This window comes from Chelonoidis abingdonii, chromosome 1 (assembly GCF_003597395.2).
Source record: "Chelonoidis abingdonii isolate Lonesome George chromosome 1, CheloAbing_2.0, whole genome shotgun sequence".
Taxonomy (NCBI): Eukaryota; Metazoa; Chordata; order Testudines; family Testudinidae; genus Chelonoidis; species Chelonoidis abingdonii.
The window spans coordinates 153,738,152-153,762,540 of record NC_133769.1 but is presented as its reverse complement, the minus strand read 5'-3'; the positions used below and the strand labels follow the sequence as shown (position 1 = coordinate 153,762,540).

Here is a 24,389-nt window from a genome sequence, read left to right as displayed (position 1 = left end):
CTCCTCCAAGGACACTAGGGGAGTGATTAAGATCTGGTTCAGAGGCAAGCAATAGCGCCCTGAACCTACCCCAGAGAAGAGAAAGCGCGAGACCCAGCAGAACAGTACCAGCAATTTGCCACACCTCATAAATAATTTGTACACAGAGAGTACACTTATAAAGTTCACAGATGATACCAAGCTGACAGGGGTTGCAAAGACCTGAAGGACAGGACTGGAATTCTAAATGATCTTGAAACACCGGAGAAGCAACAACAGCAGGAGAGCAAGGAGAGAGAAAAGGATCAGCAGCATGAACCAGAAATGGAAAAAGTGCACCAACAGCAACCTAGTCCAGTAGGTGAGGTTGGAGCCCATATACCTGTTTCCCCAAGTGTAAACTCCAAGTTACTATATTTCCTCACTTTAGGGAAGAGAAGGACATGGATGTGGGTTTACATGTTTGTAATGGGGTGTGAATTCAGCCAAGTGTCTGGCTCCCTTACTGGTGGAGAAGGCATGAGATGCTTTAAGCCATATGGCCAGTGGGAACTATAGAGATTATGAGTAGTATAAAAAGTAAACTGTGTTGGAAATGTTTAAATTGACCCCCAAAGCATGCAGAAGATAGTTTGAGGGAGTTCAGGAAAACAGGGAATTACACTGAGGATACAACTGAAATGTGGGGTTATATCAGAAAAGCAGGGGGCTGGTTGGGGAGTCATCATGATTGATGAGTCTTACAAGTAGCTCAGAGTGAATAATTGATATTTTGGTCTGGTGGCCAAACTGAAAAATCCAAAAAATAATTCAATTTGTTTCTAACTGAAACTCGGGGAGGGTTTTTTTGTTTGTTTGTTTCTATGAAAAATAAAAAACAGTTAAAATAATTTTGGTTGAATAAAATTCTTTGTTCATTCTGAAACAACACAAAATCAGTGTTTTGTTTGTTTTTCATCCTTTTTTGAGCTTTTTTAAAAATATGCTTCCTTTTTTAAACAAAAACCTTGTTTCAAAATATTTTGAATTAAGTCAAAATGATTCATTTCACAAATGTCAGAATGAATCATTTTGAGTTCTTCCAAAAAAAATTTCCTCTTTTTTTTATTTGGCTGAAACTTCACCAAATTTGACCCGAGTTCAAAAACAGTTTCAGCTGCCCCAAAACTGCATTTTTGGATGAAGTTCTATTGGACTGAAATGGTTCACTGAGCTCTATTTATGAGTTAATGAATTTGGAGAAGAGTTAGAAACTCTGTTTCCCTGACCTAAAATAGATAATAGATAACAATCCTAGAGAATTGCACATAGCAAGGAAACTGGCAGATCATTATGTGAATAGTTGGCCTGGATTTGACAGAAAAACTGACATGGGTGGAATGGGATCAGAGAACAAGGATTGGGCTCAAGCAAAACCCCACACCAGGAGGGGAGGACCTACTGTAACGATCAGTGTTACAGCACCTCAACCCATAGATGATGCTGTATTTTTATCTTAGTGCTATATTGTTGTCTTGTGTTATTATATAGTATTTGCTCTGGAAGGTTGACAGGAAGTATTTGCCCTGCCTGGTGTGCTGGAATTGGAACTTGCAATGTTCCAATAAATTCCTGTCATTCTATAAAAAGCTGTTACAACTGGTGGCAGCAGCTTCAAGACGGCAAAAACACTTTTGACAGAGAAGAAATGTGGATGAGACTGGAATCTATGAGCACTTGACAGACTTTGAGCTGTTACTCTCTGTGAATGAGTGGCCTGAAAAAGAAAACAGCACAGTACCTAGCAGTGTCCCTTCATGGTGATGCCAGAGCATTTTACCAGGAACCAGTGTGGAGTGTGGATCCTACACACAGTTACGCAAACCCGCACCTGCTATGGGGAAGGATTGGCCTTTTAGAAAACTGGAAGGAATGGCCAGCCAGGAGGCAGCAGGGAGGGGAACCCCTGCACAGTTATTTGTGTGCACTGAAGAGACAGATAGGGCTTTCCCTGCCCCACACTGACTGAGAAGTGGTTATGATTCTATGCTTCCCAAGTCTCACATCTGTCTCAGTGAAGTGGCTAACAAAGTGGAGCAGGCCCAGATGCAAGTTATTTGCAGTCCTCCCTTGGGTCAGATGAGAGAGACTTTTTCCCCTGTCGATCCCAGCAAATAGCAGTGATGGGGACTGTATGGGATGGCCAGTGGAGTCCTGTTGGTTTCTTTCTTGAGTTTGTCTTGCAGTGGGAGGCTTCTGGGTACACATCTGGCTCTGTTGATCTGTTTCCTTATTTCCTCGTGCGGGTATTGTAGTTTTGAGAATGCTTGGTGGAGATTTTGTAGGTGTTGGTCTCTGTCTGAGGGGTTAGAGCAGATGCTGTTGTACCTCAGTGCTTGGCTGTAGACGATGGATCGTGTGGTGTGTCTGGGATAAAATGGATGAGCTTGTTGATGTGTGTTGGGTGCATTTCTGAGTGTTGTGCATTATTCTGTAAATATTTGAGGCAGGCAGGGATGCCATCATGGTTAGAGGATGTTGGTGTATTAGGGAGGTGGCATCCAGAGTGGCAAGGATGGTGTTCTGGGGGAGATTATTAATGTTGCAGAGTTTCTGGAGGAACTTGGTGCTGTTTTGGAAGAAGCTTGCAGTGGTGAGTGAATTGAGGATGGTTTCTATGAGTCCTGATTTTGCTTGAGTGAGAGTGCCATTTTCAGATATGCGAGATCTTCCTGGGTTCCCTTGTTTGGGTATCTTGGGAAGCCCATGGAAGTTCCATGGGGAGGGTTTGTGGGGAATGAGATTATAGAGCTTTTCTTGGAGTTGTTTGGGGAAAGATTTGATAGTGTCTTTAAATTCCTGTGTGAATTATGGTGTGGGGTCATTTTTAAGTTCTTTATAATAGATTAAAAGAACAGGAGTACTTGTGGCACCTTAGAGACTAACACAAGTACTCCTGCTTTTTTTGCGGATACAGACTAACACGGCTGCTACTCTGAAACCTGTCATTGTAATAGATAGTTTAAGAGACTTGTCTGTTGATTGTGTTGTCACAGTTATCATGGTTAGGGAGTACAGTAGTGCCCTTTGTCTACTGGTTTGATCTCTGTCTGGTGTTTAGATTTCAGGGACTATTCCCTGGGCGGTACAGAGACTGCGGTGGATGTAATGCATGTTTGAGGAGTTCAGAGTTGATTTTTTTTTTCCTGAAGCAATTGATGTAATGGTCCAGTGTGGAGTGTCCAGTTAGATGGCTGTTTTTCTTATGACTGCAGTGGGGATGTGGCAAGTGGGGATGTGAAAGATTTACTTAAGGCAGAGCTGGCAGAAAAATTCTTCTAGTTCTCTAGGTTACTGTTATTAGCAGAAAGCAGCAAACTAGGAGGATGGGAAAGTCAAGCACATGGACTAAGCAGATTCTAATAGAGGCATGTTTTGAGGAAATGAAGTGCTGAACTGTTGGCTCCTCGCAGGCCCATTGTAAGTTAGCAGCAATTACTTACTACTGGAATGAAGACAGACCTTCTGTTACATGCGACACAGAAACACAAACTTAGTTTTCAAAATCAGTTACATTTTATTTTCGTTCATGTAGTGACACTGGTTGTATGAGCTGGGAGTCTGCAGAAAGAGCAACAGAAGAGCCTGTCCCAAGCATGTCAATCAAAATGGCTCCAATGGATCATCTTTGGTTTTGTTCAGCTGATAGTTTCGGAGTATTGGATTCCCAGGGGGAGCAGTAAACACTATTACCACATACAGGTGTACACACTCATCAGTGCTGTCACTGACGGAGACCTGAAAGACAAGGAGAATGGGACAGCCATGGACTAAGCACATTCCAATGAAAGGATGTTTGGGGAGACGCAGTGCTGAACTTTGAATAGCTACAAAATAAGAACTCAATCCCATCCACTCTCCTTCAATAGCTGTAGAGACTGTGCCCATTTCCTGCTACGTATGATCAGTGACAGGTCTTTGTGCCTATGTAAGTGTGTTCCTCATGATCAATAGAAGTAAAAATGTTATCCCCCATTCACAAGGTGAAATTCAACCCTGCTATAAGAATGTGCCACTTCCATTGGTTGCTTTGGGAGTAGCACCTGTTTATCCTTGGGCTGAATTGAGGCCACAGTCTTTATACCCCCAAAATTATCCTTCTCACTGAGCCCCTTCATCTTCTGCTTTTTGCACATAAACCCAAAAGTTTTCAATCAGTTTTTCCTAAGGCAAACTCTTACTGACTTCAATCAGATCTCTTGTAGTGAACGAATTAACACTTTTTTCTCCATGAAGGCCATATCAGTTTTCAAAGCCACTCAGGATAAGACAAAGAAAATTAAAAAAAAAGGAGATTTTTCATCAGTCTCTGTATAAGAAGTCAGTTGATGAAAGGCAGGGAAGAGGAAGGAGCCATGTAGTGGGAAGAAACCCTCCTGCTGGACTTCCCAAGGTCTAAGAGGGTCTGTCTGAGTTTACAGAATGGGCTGAAGACTTGTTTGGAATTTTTGTTGACTACTTGTCTGGCTACCGACCATACGGAAAGGATTCCATCACCAGAGGGGAAATCAAGGCACAGATGACTGGATGCTGGTATTAGGTAAGACACCTCTCTCACATGAGCTATGTGAAATTTTTTCAGACTAATATTTTATTCACCAAAAATGCTGTTTCAAATCTACCAAAACTGTTTGTGTCAATTTTGACTGTCAGTCAAATCAAAAAATATTTTTTTAACTGGTGACAAATTGTTTCAGTATTTCTCAAATGATTCTTTTTGATTTTGGGGGGACAGATTTACAAAATGGCCAGAGGAGGAGATGGTGATATCTCACCTTATCACTTTTAGTCCAGTGGTTGGGAGTAGTCATGTGTAAGGCTACGTTTTAGTCACAGGTATTTTTAATAAAAGTCATGGATAGGTTATGGGCAGTAAACAAAAATTCATGGCCCCTGACTTGCGTGTGTGTGTGGGGGACTCAGGGGAACAGTCTTGGGGGCACCGCGGATGCTGGAGGGGCACAGCCTGGTGGGTGGACGCCGTGGGTGCTTGGAGGAGCACGGTTCAGGGGGCACAGTGGGTGCTGGGGTGGAGGGTTCAGGGGGCTGTGGCAGGCTCCCTAGCTGGCTCCTGAGCTCCATGTACTACCTCACTCTGCCCAAGCCCTGGTGCTGCAGCTCCCATTGGCTGGGAATCACGGCAATGGGAGCTGCGAGGGTGGTGCCTGCCAGCTGAGGCAGCACATGGAGCTAGGGGCTGAGGGAGGGGATTTCCTGTAGTTCGTCTGGGGAGCCCCCTTAAGTAAGCACTGCTTCACACCCCAACCTCCAGCCCTGAGCCTCTCCACACCCAAACTGCTGTTGCTGCGGAGTGGTGGGGAGCAAGACTGCAGCGGCAGCAGCTGGTGCTACCGGCCTAGGGGCTCCATGAGCTGCTCAGGCGGCCCCCGGCCAAGCCCCCAAGCTGCTGCAGAAGTCATGGAGGTCACAGAATCCATGATTTCTGTGAGCTGCATGACAAACACGGAGCCTTACTCACGTGGAGTTTGGATGACCTGGATTCAATATGATCCTCAGTTGATGTCCTGGGTCTCCTGTTTCTCTTCAGAGTGCTCAAACCGGTGGGATATGAGTAGAGTTGCCAAATGTCTACTCACACAAACCCAAACATCTTGCCTTGCCACCAGCCCTGTCCCTTCCCTGAGGCCCCGCCCATTCCCCATCCCTTCTCCAATGTGCCACCCCAATCACTTCATTCCCCGCTCCCTCTGTTGCTCAGTCACCCCCACCCTCAGTCACTTTCAATGGGTTGGGGTGCGGGAGAGGGTGCGGGGTCTGGGCTGGGGCAGAGCGGTTCTGAGTGTTAGAGGGGGCTGAACCTGGGGCAGGGGGTTGGGGCGCAGGAGGTGGTGTGTGTTCTGGGAGGGAGTTTGGATGTGGGAGGGGGCTCAGGGCTGAGGCATGGGGTTGGGGTGCAGAAGGGAGTTTGGGGTGCTGTCTCTGGGAGGGGGCACATGGTTGAACATCGGGGTGTGGGAGGAGGTAAGGGGTGCGGGCTATAGCCGGGTGGTGCATACCTCAGGTGGCTCCCGTTCAGCGGTGCAGCAGGGCTAAGGCACGCTCCCTGCCTGCTCCCCCCCGCACCGCTCCCAGAAGTGGCCAGCACATCCCTGTGGCCCCTGGTGGGGGGAAGGGGGCTCCGTGCACTGCTCCTGCCTGCAAGAACCGCCCCCCACAGCTCCCATTGGCCACAGTTCGCGGCCGGTGGGAGCTGCGGAGTCAGCGCTCAAGGTAGGGGCCTTCCTTAGCTCCACTGAGCCACCAGACTTTTAGCACCTAAAATCTCCCGGGTTGGCTTCAGTAGCCTCCAGGAGGTAGAGCCCAATATTGGGAGGCTCTCGGTGAAACCTTGGCAACCCTAGCTATGAGGTATTCAAGAGGAAGTTTCTCTGCCTGACTTGTTGAAGTTGTTCCGCTGGGTATATATAATCAGTGAGCCAGAAACAAAGTGATTGATTGACTGTCAAGCCTGCTGGTTAGGGCACTGAGGTGGGAAACCAAGTTCAAGTCACAGCCCTGCACATTGTCTCTTCTTGTGGAAAAGACTGCTTTGTACAGTCTCTCTTTCATGCAACCACCCACTTGTACTGCTTGCTCACTTCATTGACCTTTGCTGGGCCTTGTCAATCTCTGACCTTCCTCCAGTGCTCCCTTCCTCTTCAAAGTCACTAAGGCAGAGCTAGAGGGAATGTAATGTATTTTCCGATATAAGTGACACCCAGGGTGGCCTCTGACGCATCCCCTGAACACCAGGCCATCTGGTACTTCGGGGATAGCGTGGGCCCGCCCCCACCTGCATGACAGAGGATGCCATTTTAAAGAGTATGCTGCACTACCCCCATGTCCTCCTGCGTCACATGTGTAGTGTGTGTGAGGTCACGCCAGCAGGGGCAGAGCAGCGTGCTCTTCAAAATGGCATCCTCCGTCCAGTGCAGCGTGAACCCAGACAGACCCACATCCAGTTTTACACCTGTACAGGACAGGGGACAAAACCTTGGGGGGAAAAAAACAGAACTGTCTGGCTTATAACTGGACCAATGACCTGTCTAGCACCACAGTTACCTGTTAGGGGAAATCTGAACGGCTCAAGTGTTTGATTATGGTGCACTCTAGTGACTGGACCTCCCCAGAGGCTGAAATCTGCTCAGAACTAATGATAATTTGCCTTGAATTCATGTGGTGGAGGCCTGTACTCTCAGAGCAGAGAGGCCCAGTTTTCTGTTCCCCAAGTCTGTGCACGTGTCCAAGGACTGTAGTGGTATAAGTTAGCAATACAGCAGCAGCAGCTTCAGGCACAGCTGTAACCAACCAATATGCCAGTTTTCAGTAACGAAGAGCCAAAGATATTCAATTGTGGGCAGACAGGCAGCTTTGTTTGGGGGCTCAATGTAAATCTGTGTTTCAGGAGCCAGCCCTTCCCAGAATGTGAATAGCAAAAATACACATTTAATCCTCAAGTCTTGGGCCTACATCTTCAAAAATGGGTACCTAACATGAGGGTCCCAGGAAAGATTTTCAAAAGCACCTACATCACTTAGAAGCATGAGCTCCATAGGCAGTTTTGTGAAACCCTCTCCCCACCAAAAATAACCTATTTGCTCTGGTGTTCTTGAAAATCCCACTCAACTCTTAGCCTAAATAAGTGGCCTGATTTTCCAAACTGCTGACTTGATGTAAGAGCAAAAGTCACTTAAGTCCCTTCAGCATTCTGGAGATCTCCACCTTGGGAGTTTAATTTTAGGCACCATTATAAATCTTTTTCCTAGTCTGTTAGGATATGGATATTCAGGCCTGTCTGCAAAGACTGTACTAATATTCTTATCACTTAGCTAGTTATAGAGGTATAAAAGAAAGAATCAAAATCACAGTTTGCCAGTGTAAAGGGCCTTCTCTTACTGTAACAGTCTTAAGGCCTCGTTTTTAGGTTAAGCCTTTGGCTAAGCAACAGAGGCAGCCATAAGCTGGGAAGTGTAGGGTCACATCCTTACATTCCAAACTAGTCACATTGAAATAAGGTGCTCTTGGGCCATTAGGAATATCAGGACAGGATTGTATTCCTATCATCTCCAGAGAAAGAGAAGAGCCTAAAAGATGTAAAAGAAAATTTAGTTTGATAGCATCCTGTCTGGCAAGAACTCACTTATCAATAGCTGGGATGTAAAATCCTCATTTCTGTATTGTTCTATCAGTGTAGTCTCCACGTCCCTATTGTTTGTCTGTAATCTCTGTCTGGTTCTGAAATTGTTTCTGTCTGCTGTATAATTAATTTTGTTGGGTGTAAACCAATTAAGGTGGTGGGATATAATTGGTTAAATAACCATGTTACAATATGTTAGAATTGGTTAGTTAAATTTCAGTAAAATAATTGGTTAAGGTATAGCTCGGGGGTTCTCAAACTGGGGATCGGGACCCCTCAGGGGGTCGTGAGGTTAGTATGTGGCGGGTTGCGAGCAGTCAACCTCCACCTCAAACCCCACTTTGCCTCCAGCATTTTTAATGGTGTTAAATATATAAACAAGTGTTTTTAATTGAGGGGGGGGTCACACTCAGAGGCTTGCTATGTGAAAGGGGTCACCAGTACAAAAGTTTGAGAATCACTGGTATAGCTAAACAAAACTCAAGTTTTACTATATAGTCTGCAGTCAATCAGGAAGTAAGGGGGGGAATGGGAACAGGGAATGGAGGTGGAGGAATTGAAATCATGTTTCACTAAGGAGGAGAGAATAGGAACAGGAAAGGGGACCAAGGACATAGGCAAGGCTCTGTGGTGTCAGTGCTGGGAAGGGGGACACTGAGGAAGGAAACTGAACTCATGCTTGCTGAAAGTTGACCCCAATAAACATCAAATTGCCTCAGTCTTCAATAAGGCTAATGAGGAGCTTAGGGATAATGGAAGGATGACAAATGGGAATGAGGATATGTAGGTAGATATTACCACATCTGAGGTAGAAGCCAAACTTGACAGCTTAATGGGACAAAATCGGAGGGCCCAGATAATCTTTATCCACAAATATTAATGGACTGGCCATGAATATGCAAGCATTAGCAAGAATTTTAATGATTGGTAAACGAGGGTTGTACTGTATGATGGAGAATTGCTACATTGTCCTATCTTTAAGAGGGAAAAAGGTCCGAGTATATATGGCCTTTGTTTTGACATCTGTAGTATGCAAGGTCTTGGAAAAATTTTTGAAGGAAAAAGTAGTTAAGGACATTGAGTTCAATGTAAATGGGACAAATTACACATGGTTTTACAAAAGGTAGATTTGCAACAACCTGATTCCTTCTTTGAAAGGTGACGATTATGTGAAAAGAAAATGCAGTAGATCTAATTTTCCTCAATTTCATTAAAGCTTTGACACGTCCTACGTGGGATTATTAGTTAAATTGGAAAGATGGGGGTCAATAGGAAATTGAAAGGTGATAAGGACTGGTTAAAGGGAGACTACATACGGGTCGTACTGAAGGGTGATGTCAGCTGGAAGGAGGTTACTAGTGGAGTTCCTCAAGGATCAGTTTTGGGACCAATCTATTTAACTTTAATTACTGACCTTGGCACAAAAGCGGGAATGTGCTAATAAGTTTCGTGAGCAAAAGCTAGGAGGTATTGCTAAACAGAGAAGGACCGGGATACATATGGAAATTGGATGATCTGTAACTGGAGTAATAGTAATAGGATGAAATTAATAGTGAAAACGTGCAAGTATGCACTTAGGGATTAAATATAAGAATTGTTATAATTGGGACACATCATTGAAGCACAGAGGAAGGACTTGGAGTATTGGTTGACACGGACGACTATGGACGCCAATGTGATATGCTGTTAAAAAGCTAACGTAGGTTTTAGATGCTAGTGAGGTATTTCTAGCAAGATAAGGAGTGTTAGTACGTTATATAAGGCACTTGTGAGACTCATTGGAATCTGTGTGCAGTTGCTGTCTATGTTTAAGAAAGTGAATTCAAACTGGAACAGTTCAGAGACAGCTCGAGGATGATCCGAGGAAATAAAACCTGCTTATGAGAGACTCAGAGTTGGCTTGTTTAGCCTCACCAAAGAAGTTGAGAGGGATATGCTTGCTCTTTATAAATATATCAGAGGATTATATTAGGGAGGGAGAGATTATTTAAGCTTAGTACTGTGGACACAGAACAAATGGATATAAACGGACATAGGTAATTTTATGACTTGAAATTAGATGAAGGTTTCTAACCATTAGAGGAGTGAAGTTCTGGAACTTCCAAGGGGAGTAGTGGGGGCAAAAGACATATCTGGCTTTAAGACTAAGCTTGATAAGTTTATGGAAGGGATGGTATGATGGGATTGCTTAATTTTGGCTACTGATCTTTGATTATCAGCAGGTAAGTATGCCCAGTGGTCTGTGATGGGATGTTAGATGGGATGGGATCTGAGTTACTGCAGACAATTCTTTCCTAGGTGCTGGCTGGTGAGTCTTGCCCGCATGCTCAGGGTTTAGCTGATCACCATATTTGGGGTGGGGAAGGAATTTTCCTCCGAGGCAGATTGGCAGGGGCCCTGGAGGTTTTTCGCCTTCCTCTGCAGCGTGGGTCATGGGTCACTTGCTGGTGGATTCTCTGCAGCTTGAGGTTTTCAAACCATAATTTGAAGACTTCAATAACTCAGACATAGGTTAGGAGTTTGTTATAGAAGTGGATGGGTAGGATTCTGGGCCTGCTTAGTGCAGGAGGTCAGACTAGATGATCATATTGGTCCCTTCTGACTTTAAAGTCTATGAGTAAATTGTTTGCACCTTTGGACTTCGGGTACTGTTGCTCTCTGTTCATGCGAGAATGACCAGGGAAGTAAAACGGTGAAAAAATAAGCCCCCTAACATGGTCTACACTGTAAACTCATTGAGACAGGGACTTAGTCACTTACTGTATATCTTTTCACTGCTGATCTGGCTGAGCCAGGCCTCCAGGAAAAATAAATACTACAATAATGGAAGGCTTAATGCACTCATCTGTAGATGCATATCTACACAACAAAGAAAAATCTGTGAGTGGCCCGTGCCAGCTGATTCAGGCTCCCAGGGCACGGGCTGTGGAGTTGTTTCATTGCTGTATAGACTTCTGGGCTCAGGTTGGAGCCTGAGCTCTGGGACCTCCCACCTCGCAGGGTCCTAGAGCCCAAGCTCTAGCTCAAACCTCAAGCTCAGACATTAGTCATGAAACAGCCCTGCAGCCCAAGTGCCCTGCGAGCCCGAGTCGGCTGGCACGGACAAGTTACAGCTGTTAGTTGCTGTGTAGATGTACCCTAGGAGGCCTTGGTGAGTTACCACATACCCAACTATTGGCTATTTCTGCAGCGAGGTGAACTTGTGAGTACTACAGTGAGCCTCCTCTGTATTTTTCTTTTCTTTTTTTTTTTGCCTAAAGCAGGTAAATACACAACACCTGCCTTGGTAGAGCAGTGTCCTTACCCAGATAGCTTGTGCTGGGAGATTCAGGACCAGGTTGACAAAGGGGCTCAGGAGCCTAAGGAGTTTAAGTCCAATGTTTAAGCACCACTCGTATTCACAACCCCCCTGCTCAGCTGCCACCTAACGCTGGGGGTGCCTGTATTCCCTGAGTACCTACATTTTCCTAGTCACCTAAGTTTCTGCCACTGGGCATGTGCACGCCTGTCTCAGGCAGGTGCCTAGACACCTAACTCACAGCAAACCTGCCGTGGGATTCTCATATGAAGCTTTGTCCTGCCTATCTTACCTGCAGGGCCTGATCCAGTAGGTGTGCTCAGAGCACACCTGACACCAGAAAAAATAGAGAAGGCAATAACCTCTCTTATAACCTTTAGCCCAGTGGTAAGGGCACTCACCTGGGCCATGAGAGACCCCATTCAGGTCCCCCTTCTGCATGACAAGACAAAGGGAGTTGGTCCTGGGTCTTCTACCTGTCAGCTCAATGTCCTAACCCCTGGGCTATGGAGTAGTCTGAGGCAGGGGGGCACTTTGACTCTCCCATTGAAGCTGTTGCACTGTGTAACTAATTAAATATGCACTGACCCAAACAGAGAGCAAGTGACTCTGTAGTTCAGTAACTAGGGCACACACCTGAGATGTGGAGACCATCTTCAAATGCCTTCTCCCCACCAGGCAACGGAGAGAAATTGAACCAGAGTCTCCTACCTCCCAAGCAAGTACCCTAGTATGATCATCTAGTCTGGTCTCCTGTAAACTTCTGGAGAATCCATCATGACCTTTGGTAAACTGTTCCAATAGTTAATTATTCACACGGTTAAAACTGTACACCTTATTTCCAGTCTCATTTTGTCTAGCTTCAACTTCCAGCCATTGGATCATGTTATACCTTTCTCTGCTAGACTGGAGAGCCCACTATGAAATATTTATTTCCCATGTAGGTACTTATAGAAAGGAACAAAGTCACCCCTTAATCTTCCCTTTGTTAACCAAGTAGATTGAGCTCCTTGAGTCTATCACTACAAGACATCTTTTCTAACCATTCTCACGGCTCTTCTCTGAACTCGTCCCAATTTATCAACAATCTTCTTGAATTGTGGACATCAGAACTGGACACGGTATTCCAGCAGGAGGTGCACTTGTGCCAATATAGGGGTAAAATAACCTCTTCTACACCTGTCTCTGAGGTCTATCATGATTTACACATTTTCTATCTCTGAGGGTGAGAGTTGAGAAAGTGGTTGTAGAGTCTTGAATGGAGATCGCCCTCTGGGCAATCCTAAAATTTTACAATATACAACTCAAAGCATGTGACTCATGCTTTATAAATCCTGAGATGAGATTCACAGAACCAGCTTCTTTTCTGTAGCAAAATATCACCCGGCAAGTGCTAGCAGGGCACTGTACAAGCACACGAGAGATAGTCCCTACCTTGATTAAAACTTAAATTGGCCCTTTCCCTGCAATGTTTGATCATTATTTCTTGTCTCAAGCCACTCCAAATGACATCTAAGTTCTTCTCCAGGTAGAACACTTGACAAAATCCCACACTTCTTCCACCCTACTTTGAATACTGACCTTAAAGAGCTTGTGACTTGCATCAGCTATTCGTTCCAGATATCTATACGTTATGGCTTTAAAGACTGGATATGTCTTGCCCACTTTCTTTTCCAGCTCTAGCTTCACCTATAGAAAAATGAAAGAGGGTTAGATGGTGTAATGGGATCAGCATATCCTTTCTTGTCATATTCCACTTCCTCAGTTTCCCCCTCTCAGAATGCACATAGACTTAAAGGCAGCTTACAGCATTTCCCTTCTTGGACCTTGCTTATTAAATAAACAACTCAACTCAGATCTTTCAGCCTTATTCCCTAGGCTCAACACTTCCTTCTAACCAGGCTTCACAGCCCTGTGAAAACTAGGATTGCTGCCTGGCCTTTCCTGAAAGTCTCTTTCACCCGAAGCTCCTGCTTTCTGTAAACATCTCCCCCCCAAACCCTTGTCCATCCACTGACCTCAGTCTGTCAGGTCCAGCTCCCTCTTAAAGGAAGCACCACCTCCAGTTTGCCATCACATGACACTTGGGCACTGTGACATAGAGACCCGTTGGTGCCAACTGTCAAAGGGTTCACTGTTCTTTACAAGCAACTCCTGTCTCAGACCTGACAAACTCACTACACCTAACACACTGCTTTCATGGTATTCATCCGGGAAGGATAGCATGGATGAAAACTGGTAATTGATCAATACCCATAAGCACTGTAAGATGTGCATGATGGGGTGGACTAGGCCTTGAGGCCCTCTGTTGGAGGTCTTGTGGTTCTGCCACCCCTAGAAAAGGGCAGTAGAGAGGTCTTCCAAGCTGCCTAGAGCAGCTGTGTGGGAAGCAGCCAATCAGGGCCCATCAGGTCAATATAAGAAGAACTGCAGGGCCAGTGTGAGTTCTGTACCTTGCTAGAATTGGAGAAGTGTGCATGGTGTGTGGCTGGCTGAGGGAGGTGCAGCACCTTGGGGAAGGTAGTGCTGCCAGAAGCCTGAGCTGGTTGTGCAGGTTCCATCAGGACAAGGTGCTGAGGTAAGGGTGAAGATGGTGCAGAGCTGCAGGAAAGTGGCCCAGGGAATTAGAGCAGCAGTGTGATTTAGATAAAGGGACACAGCAGACTGCTGCTATCTAAAGGGTCCCTGGTCTGGCACCTAGAGTAGTGGGTGGGATTGGGTCTCCCTCCCCGCTGCCCATTAGCCACAGTGGGGAAGTGGCCTGGACATTGAGGCACCCCCAGAGGGGGAGAACTGAACTGGCTCAGCTGGAGAGGCCCTAAGGGGGCAAAGACATGTCTAAAGGGGAGGAGCCCTGGGGCACTGATCTAGTCCAGAGCAGGGGCAAACTGAGAGAGATCCCTGTTGTACTTGTAGTCTGAAAGGGGTTTGTTTTGCTTTATCTCACCCAGATTGGTCATGACTTGGCTGGAGGGCTGAGTCACTGAAGACTGACCACAAACAGAGTGCAGGCACACACGCTTGGCTGGGGGCACTTGTGAGAGGTGAGTGTGACTCTGTTACAGGGTGATATTTAAGGAATGATGTAACTATTGAAAAGTATGCCTTTATGGTCAAGGAGGTAAAGTGAGTCACCAGAGAATAATGTCTCAGTCACGGCCAGCTCAAGCAGGAGGGAGTTGTTTGTCCTGAGCTAGCTGACTATGTATTTCATTACTCATTGTCTGTCATGGCACCAACCCAGAAAAACAATGGGAAATCAAAGACAAACTAAGTATCAAAACCACTAGCAAGTGCAAAGGAACAATACAATAGTGAGTGGATCACCCTGTCTGTGGATAAAGACAAGACTGATCCAGTAGATCACAGGGTAGAGAAGACACACTGCAACCATTCACCGAGGTGGCACCTTGATGAGTAGGGGAGCTTCCTGGAAGTCTGACTCCTTGGGGCCAGCTAATTCTGCAAAGGACTGAACTGTGGGGTGAGAATCTACTCTATTAGATAGGCAAGTGCAGCAAGGCACCTTCTCAGTCTCCCCAGCCTCTGCTGCTTTTAGCCCTGGTGAGACAGGCTTGGGTAATGCAGTCCCCCTTGGGACACAGGGGAAGTCTGCGACCTGTATCTCCACCAGTCCTGTTTAGTGTATTCTTACTCCACTGTGGGAGAGAGTGCTGCCTCTCCTCCTGGTGAGTCTTGCTGTTTTGCTGCACCTGCACTCCTGGCAGCAGGACTCCTTCTTTCTCTCCCTCCCAGGGAAGGGTTTAAAAAGGTCTCAGGCAGCCCCAAGTTGGAATCAGCTGATCCTAATTAACCTCAGGTGGCTCCCCCTCAGCTGATTCTAATGGGTTACCTTGGTAACCCTTTCACAGCTGAACCTGATTGACCTGTGGTTGCCTCTCAGTTGATAAAGAGGAGGAGGGCCTTTTAACCCTCTGGGACTGATTTCTACCCCTCTCTTGCAGCTGTCTGTCCTGAGTTTATCACACAAGGTAACTGTTAACAAAGTGTTTTGCATTTTGATTTTTGTTTTATACAGAACTACTTGTACCCATCACTCACACTTGTTTCTCTTTGAATCTGTTCTTCCTTAAATAAATGTTCTTTACTTTTACTGTAAGTGAACTCAAGTGCTGGGTGTGCTACAGGAGCTGTGATACAAGGTAAACCTGGGGTCCACTGTTCCTTCTGGAATAGAGAAACTGGGATTTCTGTGAGTATCCAGGGATTGAGGCTGGCTAGCACCCGGGGACACTTTGAAGGGACTCAGGGGCTGGGGTGCACTTAGTGTCAATCTGCAAGGCAAAGGCAGGGCTGGCACAGTGCAGGAGATTGCCTGAGTGGCTGCCAGGCTAGTTGTGTTAGGAGCTAACACCCAGCTGGCAAAGGCAAGACTCTGTTGCACTGGAAGCAGGTTTGGGTAGATGTGTTTATGCAGGGGGATAACTTTAAACAGTGTGGATTTTTAAAACTTATTCAGTGCCTGTACTTCAAAATATGTGGCACGAAAGAGTGTCTCCTATTGTAACATATAGCTGAAGGGAAGGGAAGTTTGGGGCTCAGTGAATTGACAGTGACATATCAATAACCTTTTCCCAGTTTAGAGCAGTGATTCTCAAACTTTTGTACTGGTGACCCCTTTCACATAGCAAGCCTCTGAGTGGGACCCCCCCGCCACGTTAAAAACTTTATAAATGCTGGAGGCAAAGCAGGGTTTCAGGTGGAGGCTAACAGCTAATGACCCCACATAATAACCTCACAATCCCAAGGGGTCCTGTTCCCCAGTTTGAGAACCCCTGGTTTAGGACAACTGCACCTGCATTCCCTCATTGTGTCCACCAAGGGCACCCACTTGCGGGGGGCGGGGGCAGCTCCTCAGCTGTCACTTCTCTTGGGCAGACCCATGTCTGTCTCCCTCCTGACCAATGTGTTCAAGCTGCACAACTTCCTGAGCTATGCTGTGATACCTCCAGCAAGCCAGATTGCCTAAACAGACCAGCACCTGTGCTGCTTTCTCTTCACAGGCTATGAACAGTAGAGTGCCAGCAGTGACCATTTATCTCTCAGATCTTTCTAAGCAGGCACATTTATTCTTAAGGTAAAAACATTACACAGAAAACACAATAAAAACCTAAACACATTCTAGAAAACTTACCCAAGGTCACCCCAACTCTAACCTAGGGCTCTAGTAGGTTAAGCCCTTGCACAAGGACTGCGTGCCCCCCACCTCCTGTCCTTAGGGACCAGACCTTCTGCCTTTGCTGGATAAGGAGAAGGCCCCAAGTCACTTAAAACTCAGGCTATTTCTTTGTCTGTTGGGCCATGGAGAATCCAGTTTGTATCAGTAAATGCAAACTTCTTTCCAACTGGTGGCACCTCTCTGGAGGTGTGACAACCTGAGTGAATTTGCCTAAGCACCCTCCACTCTTCTTAGTTCCTTGAGGGCTGTGGTTCACCTCCCCCATGGAATTATATACAATCCCTGAATCGTACATACAGTTCTGCATTTTTAATACAATGAATGCCTAAAATACTTAAACTTAATTCCATGAGGATAGTCCCAGTTAGTGTCGTATCTGTCCCAACTAAGTCACAAATTTCTCTAGGATGCTTGTGATCACCCTCACCTGATGGGGTCATTGGAGTGCTGTGGTACATCAGCCCTTCTCACATACAGAACTTGGTAGCACACCAGATGTACTGTGTCTCAGAGGAAAGCATTAAAGAAAATTCAGCTGTCAGGCACCATGGGCTGCAACAGCTACAGAGTCTCAAAGCTCTGACATGCAGCACCAATGAAATACTAATGCATTAAGGCTGCCAGAAAAGGCTGCAAATACCCTGGGCTCACTAGTTCAAACAGTTCCTATTACCAATAATAGAGTAGTTCCCAGTTTAACTCTTGGGAACTACCCACCCTCCCCAAACACACCAAGAAGTTAGTGTGCAATCTTAACATCTTAATGCATTCATGCAGTAGAGGTAATCGGTCAGAGTTCAGTTCTGTGGTCTGTCTCATTAGGGCAAAGGTGAAAGTAAGCCGGAACGCCATACCGGACCAGCTTTCCCAGATGGCAATTTAAAGGGCCTGGGGCTCCCAGCAGGGCTCCGGTAGCAATTTAAAGGGCCCAGGGCTCTGCTGCGGTGGCGAATGGGAGCCCCAAGTCCTTTAAATCGCTGTTGGCTGCCGCTGCTGTCCCAAGGCTCCAGCAGCGGGCCTTGGTTGGCGATTTAAAGGGTCCAGGGCTCTAAAGCCCTCACCCTTTCTATTTGAGTCCCTGCTCCCTACTCAGGACTCCAGAATACCAGTAAGTCCTTTAAGTTACTTTCACCCCTGCATTAAGGGCTGCTCACCATTGCTCTTCCACACTGATGCAGTACCTTTTGTGTGAGCATCTGACTCTGGAACAGTTTCAGCTATGTCACAGTGTCAGCTCTGGAGCAGCTGTTCTGATGCCTAACAGTTGTAGGACATGGGGATTTAATATGTAAGACATTCCTGAACAAATATTGGTGGTGGTTTCTGGACTCAGCTAGGCGTAGCGAGGACATGAAGGTAACACTCAGGGGTCTATGAGAGGACCTGTCCCAAGGTGATAGGACTAGGGCTGTTGGGGTCAGATTCACCAGGGATCTTAGGCACCCTGCTGACTAGTGGAATTCTTAGCCCTGAGGCCAGGTCTACACGACGCGTGAAAATCGATTTTTAGATACGCAATTTCAGCTACGAGAATAGCGTAGCTGAAATCGATTATCTAAAATCGATCTACTCACCCGTCTTCACCGCGCGGGATCGATGTGCGCGGCTCGCCATGTCGATTCCGGAACTCCGTTGGTTTTGGTGGAGTTCCGGAATCGATGTAAGCGTGCTCAGGGATCGATATATCGCGTCTAGATGAGACGCGATATATCGATCCCCGAGCAATCGATTGTAACGCGCCGATATGGCACGTCGTATAGACGTGGCCTGAGTTAAGCACCCAGGTTTCCTGTACACTGTATGGGGAAAAGGGATTCCCAGAAGCAGCAGAGTGGGGAGCCATCTAAGTTAGCCAAAAGTAAAATGGACAGAGAAGGGAGAGGGCGTAGGCCCCAGCTCCAGAAAGATACTTAGGCACCTGACTGACAGGCTGGAGAGAGGCACCCATCTGTGGCTGGAATTTGTGTTTTCAGATTGCCCATGAAAAGTGCTTTGTACCTGCTGAGGAAATCAGGGTTAAAATCCTTTCTTCTCAGAAGGACTGAAGAGCAAAGCATCTTCTTTATTTGCTGTGATTTTAATTGTCTGTTTTTGGAGCCTCTTTTAGGAGCATTTAGATACTACAATGATGTCCCACATACAACAGCATTACAGATGTGGAAACTGAGGCAGAGAGCACTGAAGTGACTTCCCCAAAGTCAGCCCTGTGAATCTATGGCTGACACAGGAATCACATCTGACTACCAGTCCCAGTGCACTAACCACTGACCCATGAGGATTCCCAGTTAGTTAATGAATGAATTTTCACCATTTATTTAAAAACACTTAGTCAGTAAAGGCAATTAATGTATTTTAGCCAACCATCAATGACATTTGTCTGGCAGCCGGTCTCCCTTTCCATAAAGAGGTGCCTGAAGAAGGGTGGGGTCAGAGCCACCACATGTTTGCTAGTCTGCGATCTGGTGGTCAGAGTCTCATAGTTGCTAAAGAATCCTGGGGAGTTCTGAGTTGCTAATAGACATTTGTGAGTCAAATACTGTTCAAAATCTACCTCTCCACAGCACAGAGAGATTTTATGCAAGGGCGGGGCCAGAAAGGAGAAGAACCAGAACTCCTGAGTTCTTTCTCCTCATCCAAGCCCAAGGTAAGTTTCACCTTCTAGAAAATAGAGCAATGAATAATTTTGTTTACATTTTTAAAGATGACTGAACAGGTGAGTGCTTTAAAACACTCAAAGTGCAGGACACCTGAACTACTTTCCTGGAAGTATCCTACATATCTGCACTCTGGAGGCTATATTCTGCTCTCAATTAACAGGGAAGTAAACTTAAAACCTCGGTTGACCCCTGTGTGAATGAAAGCAGAATCTGACTTGAAGATTCACCATTTGCCCCATATTTGTGGCCACTGAAAACTAAGTATTGTGGCCGCATTCCTGACACATGCTGGGTGCACATTTAAACTTGGATTATAAAATCTTTGGGACACTCTGTTAGGTTTTGACAGTGAGTGCACATACACCAGCAGTAACATATTGTAGATCTATAGTGTCTTTCGAGGAAGACTCTCAATGTACCTAACAAACATGAGCTAATTAAATTGCACGGCTCCCATATGAGGAAGGGAAGTGTTATTCATGTCCCATTTTACAGCTGAGAAAATTGAGCCGTGACTGATCCAGGCAGATCCAGGGAATTTACCCCATGCCCCCTGGAGCCTGAACAACCTTCAAGGGGCCCTAAATCATTGTCAGAAAAGCCAAAATTATAAATCACAGGGAAAAGACTGACAAAGTAACCAACTTTTACTTTCCTAAAATCCAAGATTTTCCAGGGATCAGACTAGCCCCTGGACTTCTAGAAGGTTATTTGTTTACAGGGCTCCAAAATACCCACTTCCCTCCTCTGCCCCCCTGTAATGGGACCCTAGAGCCAGCCCTGGCACCAAGAACAAAAGCCTGACTCCATGGCCTGCTCTGCATTAGCAAACAGGACCTCCAATTCACTGCCAGTGCAGCTCCACTAGCCCAAATAACAGTGTAGGCAGAACACTGATATTTTTACTACCCTGTCAGCCAGTTCTGTACAACTCAGGGTGCGATGACACACTTATAAAGACACCTAAAACCCTGTCTGCACAGGTGCTTCTACCACTGCTACTATCGGTGGAACTGCTCTAGTAGATAATTAGGCAATGTAGACTCAGCTTCAGGTGCCTGTAGTGACCACTAGACCTTGCTGTCTTTCATATATTGCGGTTGAGACTGTCTCTACAGCTTCCCAAAAGACTGGAAAGCAGAGGGTCAGAAGACTAGAAGAAAAGTAATGTTGTGCCAATATTTAAAAAGGAAACTGGGATAACCCAGCAATTATGGATCTGCCCATCTGACATCGATAGTGGGCAAGATATTGGAGTGGCTGATATGGGACTCTATTAATCAAGAGTTAAGGGAGGTTAATCTACTTAATGCCAGTTAATGAGGCTTTATGGAAAATAGATCCTGTCATACTGACTTTATCTTTTTATGATGAGATTATAAATTTGGTTGATAAAGGTAATAGCATTGATGTAATCGACCTAGACTTCTGTACCACACTTGATATCACCTGACATTTCAATTAAACTAGGATGATACCAAATTAACATGGCCACATCAAATGGATTAAAAGATTGAAAAGTTCGATGCCTGTGCTATACAGGATGTGAAACTAGATGGTCCCTTCTGGCCTTGGCAGATATGAACCTATGGATTTTCACGGACTTGAGTTAGCACAGTCACTTTTAAAGCATGCTCCTAATCAATCAAGAGAGCTTCCATTTTCAGTGCTGAATATTGGACTTTAAAGAAAGTTGTAGCTTCACTCCCTAATCTCTCTAGAATTTGCTTTAAAGATGTACACTTCTGTTGTATTTGTTTCATGACACTCACCTCATCAGCAATTTCTAGAGTCACAGGCAAAACCTTCGACCAGCCATCTTCTGAAGACATGTTGGGAAACGCTGACAAGGAAGATCTAGAGCAAATGTGATCAGAGAATAGTCAAAGATTTGATATTATGTAATCACAGTCACAAAATCACATAGTGATTTTGTACATATGATGTTTAGGTTTGAGGATGGGCGAGAAGGGAAGAAAGGAACAACACAAAACAAAAGCAAAATATTAATCTTGTTAATAGTGAGGGAAAGAGCATTTTAAATATCACTATGTGTAAAGTGCTCTGTAGACATGGGTGGTTTGGTTTTTTTTTCTGCTTTTCCCAACTCCCATAGTTATGGTAGTTGGTTCAGCCTGAGATATCAATTTCTGACCTTAGCATTAGTTTGAACACATGTAAGGAGTGGGTGACTGTTCTTGTGCTTAGGGAAGTTGTCATGGTATAATTCCCCACTCTGAACCTTAGTGTTCAAAAGATGGGGTACCAGCATGAATTCCGCTAAGCTTTATTACTAGCTTAGAACCTGTAGTGCTGCCACCAACCAGGAATTCCACTGCCTGGTACACTCTGGTCCCCCCAAAACCTTGTCTGGGGACCCCCAAGACCCAGACCCTCTGGATCTTACCACAGGAAAGTAAACCCTTTCCCCCACTGTTACCTCTCCCAGGTTTCCCCTCCCTGGGTTACCCTGGAAGATCACTGTGATTCAAACTCCTTGAATCTTAAACAGAGAGGAAAATGCACCTTCCCCCTTCCTTCTCTCTCCCCCTCCCAGACTCCCTGAGAGAGACAGTAATCCTAATACAGAGAGAAATTAGCCTTTCTCTCCCTCTTCCCTCCTTTCTCCCCACCAATTCCCTGGTGAATCCAGACCCCGTCCCCTGGGGTCTTACACCAGAATAAAAAAACAATCAGGTTCTTAAACAAGAAAAACTTTTTTAATTAAAGAGGGAAAAACAGTAAAAATTATCTTTGTAAATTTAAAATAGAATAGGTACAGGGTCTTTCAGCTGTAGACACTGGCAATACCCTCCCAGCCTAAGTATACAAGTACAAATTAAAATCCTTTCAGCATATACACATTTGAACTCTTCCCAGCCAAATACACATTTGCAAATAAAGAAAACAAACATAAGCCTAACTCGCCTTATCTACCTAGTACTCACTATTTNCCCCAGAGTGAACAACAACCAAATTCTAACAGCACACACAGAAACTTCCCTCCCTCAAGACTTGAAAGTATCCTGTCTCCTGATTGGTCCTCTGGTCAGGTGACAGCCAGGCTTACTGAACTTGTTAACCCTTTACAGTCAAAAGAGATAGAAAGTACTTTTGTTCTACTAACTCTTACTATCTGTTTATGACAGAAGTGGATTATAAACACTGAGCTATACCCAACTTTAGCCTTAAAACTACCACACTTTCTCCCTCATTCTCATTGCAGAAATTCCTCTTTAACTTAAACTGTGGTTTTTCTCTATATCCTTAGATGGGCAAAGGCAGCAGGCCTTTTACTGTAATGATTTTATTTCTCTATTTTTCATTATAAAATGGAAAGATTTTTCTACCTCTCTAAAGGATAGATAAGAATGCTGGTATATGCTGCCTCCTTACCTCTTCTCACCCCCTTGTTCCCCCCTGTGTTGTAGTTTTTATTTGCAGAAATATGACCAACCCTTCAAAAGGAGCATGCAGGGAAATTTCTCTCAAACTTTTTACAAAACCTATAGACACTTAGTAATTAGTCTTTTTTGTTTTCAGCGTTGGGCCCCAAAATAATCTTCTTTTTCTGCATAATTCCTTTAGCATTTGTCTCACTGGTAGACTCCCATGAAAAAGGTGCCTAATCTTTAGAACAATTTCCCTTATACCATTTACTCTAAGTACTGTATTTCTTCACAACCCTTTATATATATATATATAATCTCTAGCAGAGGCCTCTTAATTTTAGTAAATTTTTTAAAGGACAGATACATTTAAAGGAATATTTTAGCAAAACATACAACACATGCCCACCCCCTCTTCCACTCCATTTACCCCAAACAATTCAGCATGAATTCAAGCCAACCTGTGTCCTTTTTGATAGATAAATCATTGGAAACACACATTCAAAATAGTGTATATTATGAGTAGTGGCTTAGAGAGTTTCCTCCCTGTCAGCCACGGAGGAAGGCCACACCACCCTGCTGCACCATCTACATCTGAGTCCAAAGGACAGGGGATTAGCATGCTAAGTGTAAGCAAAGAGTCTGGGGCCCTGGCCTTTGGGGTGGGGCGGAGCAATTGGCAGTCTTTAGCCCAGCTACCTGACTGGCATAGACAGCAAACACAGTCAGGCTAAAGCCCTGTGGATGGGGCAGAGCAGTAGCAGCCTATGGCCCAGCTCTCTGGTTGGGGCAGACACCAGAGAAACACAGGCCATCTGGACTAAGGTCATTAGGCGCCACCTTAGGGGTGGGGTTGGCAGCAGGGGGTAGTGGGACCCTGGCCCACCCTACTCCACCAGGTCCCAGCAAGGAATCCCGCCACTGGGTCAGTGGGAATCCTGTGGAAACATGCTGAGTGTGGTTTCAGCAACACAACCAGACTTTCCCTGGATTACTTTCTACCACTACCTGTTCCTAGGGCTTTGTTGCTCCTGGGCCCTCAGTCTCCTTTGGGTACACAGCACCCAGCAGCTTCTCGGGGTACTCGGCCGATGGAAGCCTTAACAGCTCCCCTTCCTCGGGGTCCTGCTCCACAGGCAGTGGTTAGCACAGCTCAGGCTCTAGTGTAGAGGCCAGCAGCAAAGTAGAGGTGTCTGGCTCAACTTAGCTGGAGGTCCTGCCTTTTATACTTTCTGTTCTGTCCCTCTGCTTCTGGCATGAGGGGCAGGCCCAGCCTGCCTCCACCCACCAGAGGGTGGGGAGTGGTTCCTCCCTGTCAGCCTTGGAGGGAGGCCATCTCACTACATATTTTATAGATAAGTCACCCATTCACACACGCACATTCGTATTTGTTCAGCATTATTTTATACCAAACATGCACATACACAAAGCCTAGCTTCAAAGAAATCTAACTGTGTACAATTGGCTAATACACCCCATGTAGACAAAATGAGTTTTGTGTAAACTGGTTTGTGTAAAACAGTTGATTTACACATTTTTTTTAAATCAGGGATAAGGTTGCTGCTATTCCCCCTTGTGACACTGCACCCCACATTCTTCATAGAGATATTATGATATGATTATGGCATAATTATGATGTATTTTATGCAAGATAGGTCATGTGAGATATCATTGAAAAGGTTATGATTTA

At 45.4% G+C, this 24,389-nt stretch overlaps 2 protein-coding genes across 2 annotated transcripts in view; both read right to left on the bottom strand.

Moving 5' to 3' along the window:
- Positions 1–24,389, bottom strand: part of KPNA1 (karyopherin subunit alpha 1) — a 484,825-nt gene that overhangs the window by 62,988 nt on the left and 397,448 nt on the right. The window lies entirely within an intron of this gene.
- Positions 3,512–23,976, bottom strand: LOC116816269 (cystatin-B-like). Its single transcript, XM_032765353.1, has 4 exons — positions 23,708–23,976; positions 21,083–21,167; positions 13,035–13,142; positions 3,512–3,756 (listed from the first exon to the last, which is right to left on the bottom strand). The coding sequence occupies exons 2-4, from the start codon at positions 21,140–21,142 to the stop codon at positions 3,622–3,624; spliced, it is 303 nt and encodes a 100-aa protein (XP_032621244.1). The 5' UTR covers positions 21,143–21,167; positions 23,708–23,976; the 3' UTR covers positions 3,512–3,621.

Coding starts and splice junctions, on each gene's coding strand:
- LOC116816269 (XM_032765353.1), bottom strand. CDS start 21,142: ATGTCTTCAGAAGATGGCTGGTCGAAGGTTTTGCCTGTGACTCTAGAA. Junction 13,143..21,082: donor CTCTAGAAATTGCTGATGAG/GTGAGTGTCATG, acceptor ATTTTTCTATAG/GTGAAGCTAGAGCTGGAAAA. Junction 3,757..13,034: donor CAAGTCACAAGCTCTTTAAG/GTCAGTATTCAA, acceptor CTTGTCTTTCAG/GTCTCCGTCAGTGACAGCAC.